At 38.3% G+C, this 2,070-nt stretch overlaps 1 protein-coding gene and 1 non-coding gene across 2 annotated transcripts; one reads left to right on the top strand and one right to left on the bottom strand.

Moving 5' to 3' along the window:
- Positions 1–39: 39 nt before the first annotated feature.
- On the bottom strand, positions 40–1,675 carry LOC9330661. Its single transcript, XM_002891861.2, has 8 exons — positions 1,412–1,675; positions 1,242–1,334; positions 1,094–1,165; positions 801–944; positions 669–725; positions 565–591; positions 387–482; positions 40–299 (listed from the first exon to the last, which is right to left on the bottom strand). Exons 1-8 carry the CDS (start codon positions 1,604–1,606, stop codon positions 99–101), a joined length of 885 nt encoding a protein of 294 aa, XP_002891907.1. The 5' UTR covers positions 1,607–1,675; the 3' UTR covers positions 40–98.
- On the top strand, positions 1,660–1,732 carry TRNAA-UGC. The gene has a single exon. It is a non-coding gene; the product is annotated as a tRNA-Ala (tRNA).
- Positions 1,733–2,070: the final 338 nt, after the last annotated feature.

The raw sequence follows: 2,070 nt of genomic DNA, 5'->3' as shown, positions 1-2,070 counted from the left end.
ACATGGCTCTCTATTCCACAATAGTTTTGTGATTGTATATGGTTTAAAATCTGTGTTTGCAAATGAAGTTATGAATTTGGTTTGAAGATCAGAAATAGTTAAATTTGATGTCTAGAAATTGCAGATTCAATTGCTTCAATACAAGCACCAATAGGTTTGGCTTTAGCAATTGCTTCTGCAAGTGAAACTCTTGCTTCGCTGTGAGAATGTAATAAGGAGACAGTGTTGGAAACAGCCCATCTTATATGAGCCTCTTTCTCTGTTTCTGTGAACCCGAGCCAACGCAGAACATCGATTAACTGTAGCAACATAAAATTTCAAAAACCGTTATAGATTATAGTTTCACACTGCATTTGAAACTAGAAAAGGATTGAGATTGCATAAACCTTGACAACATCTGAGTAGAAACCTTCTGAGTATCCAAATAGTAAATGTTCGGCTACCATTCCTCCAAGTATCACACATGAGAAGTTGTTCAGTGTCTGCAATACACAGATCCAACCACTCAAACTACAGAAACAGCTTGAAAATCATTCATTGAATGTAAGTTTGAGAAAATCGTACCTTGGAAGAGATATTGCCTTGAGTATCCTACATTGTACACAAAAAAAAGTATTGAGTAAAGAAGATAGACAATAGAGATGCTAATATACAAGTATATAACATACCGATAGATTCATCCGGCTATCCCTATCATCTTTCATTAGCTGGTTTGCAGCACCAACCTGCGGTGATAACACAAAGTCTAGTGGTTGGAAAACATATGACAAAGCTGACCATTTGCTGAGCAAACTACTTACTTGTTTGAGGAACTCAAAACCCACAAATTCTACTCTCCCTGTCACACTCGACACATTCTGCCTTACAGCTTCCAAGGTTGGTATTTCATAGTATCTTGGAAGAACACCAAGCAAGTAACCAACAAGAAAATGCCCAGATTCATGCTGCATACGTTGCAAACAAGTTACGTTTGCCACAAAAAGTCCTATTTGATTGATATGTTCTTATTACCAGACAACATTTATGATTAATTTCTTCAATCATCACTTTGCAACAATGTTAAGTTTAAGTTAACAAGTACAAGAATTCTCACCTGAACAACAGCGAACCAATCTTCTTCAGGTGAAGTTTTAGTTTCCTCCTCTTTGGAAATTCTCACTGAATCCTACAAATTAGTAAAAAAAATCACAGTTTTTGCTTTGAAGGTATATGAAACTACATGAGTCCAAAATTGAAAGTACCTCTTCGACATAAACAGATTCAATGCTTCTAGAGACCGAATCAATCAATGACCAAAGATCACTTTTGCTACTCATGTCTAATTTCTTCGGAAGCTAATCACAGAAAGAAAATAAGGAAAAAGACATGAATTAAAGAAAATAAGCATGAGAAAGAGATAAGAGAGACCGACCAATTTAGCAGAGCCAAAAGCAGATAAGCAGCCATGTTTGCTCTTGAGTTGCTTGACGAGAGAGAGAGCAGTTTCGTAATTGCCTCTTGAGAGTTCTTTACTCACTCTCTCGAGTGATCTCCGGCGGCGGTCCACCGGAGATTTCGCTCCGAGTACCATCACGCGGCTCGCTTGGAGATAAGAAGAAGAGTTCATATTGGTTTGGTTTTTTGAATTTAGGAAGAATGAAACATTGTGATTCAACAATTGGGGATGTAGCTCAAATGGTAGAGCGCTCGCTTTGCATGCGAGAGGCACGGGGTTCGATCCCCCGCATCTCCATATATATTTTTTTTTAAACTCAAAAACATACTTTATTTCTTGCGAATACTAAAAACCATACAAAGGTTTCTCTCTTTCCAACAGTGACATAAGCCATGATGGGGTACTACAATCTAAAGAAGCAAAGTAAAGAGGGAAAGAACTTGTAGTCTTGGCAATGAGGTCTGCACATTCATTTCCTCGCCTACCAATAAACCGAAAAGATGGTGTAAGTTGTCCTCTCCGCGGGCCTAAGATCTCACTAGTGTAAGTCTTCATTCTTAGCCAGGCAGAAAGCTGTTTTATCGCTTGGATGAGGGTTTGCGAATCACTCTCAAAGAGAACTTCCACAAAGCCTA

This window comes from Arabidopsis lyrata (genome assembly GCF_000004255.2).
Source record: "Arabidopsis lyrata subsp. lyrata unplaced genomic scaffold ARALYscaffold_1, whole genome shotgun sequence".
Taxonomy (NCBI): Eukaryota; Viridiplantae; Streptophyta; class Magnoliopsida; order Brassicales; family Brassicaceae; genus Arabidopsis; species Arabidopsis lyrata.
Note: the sequence above shows the minus strand (reverse complement) of the source record. Positions and strands in the feature narration are given on the sequence as shown.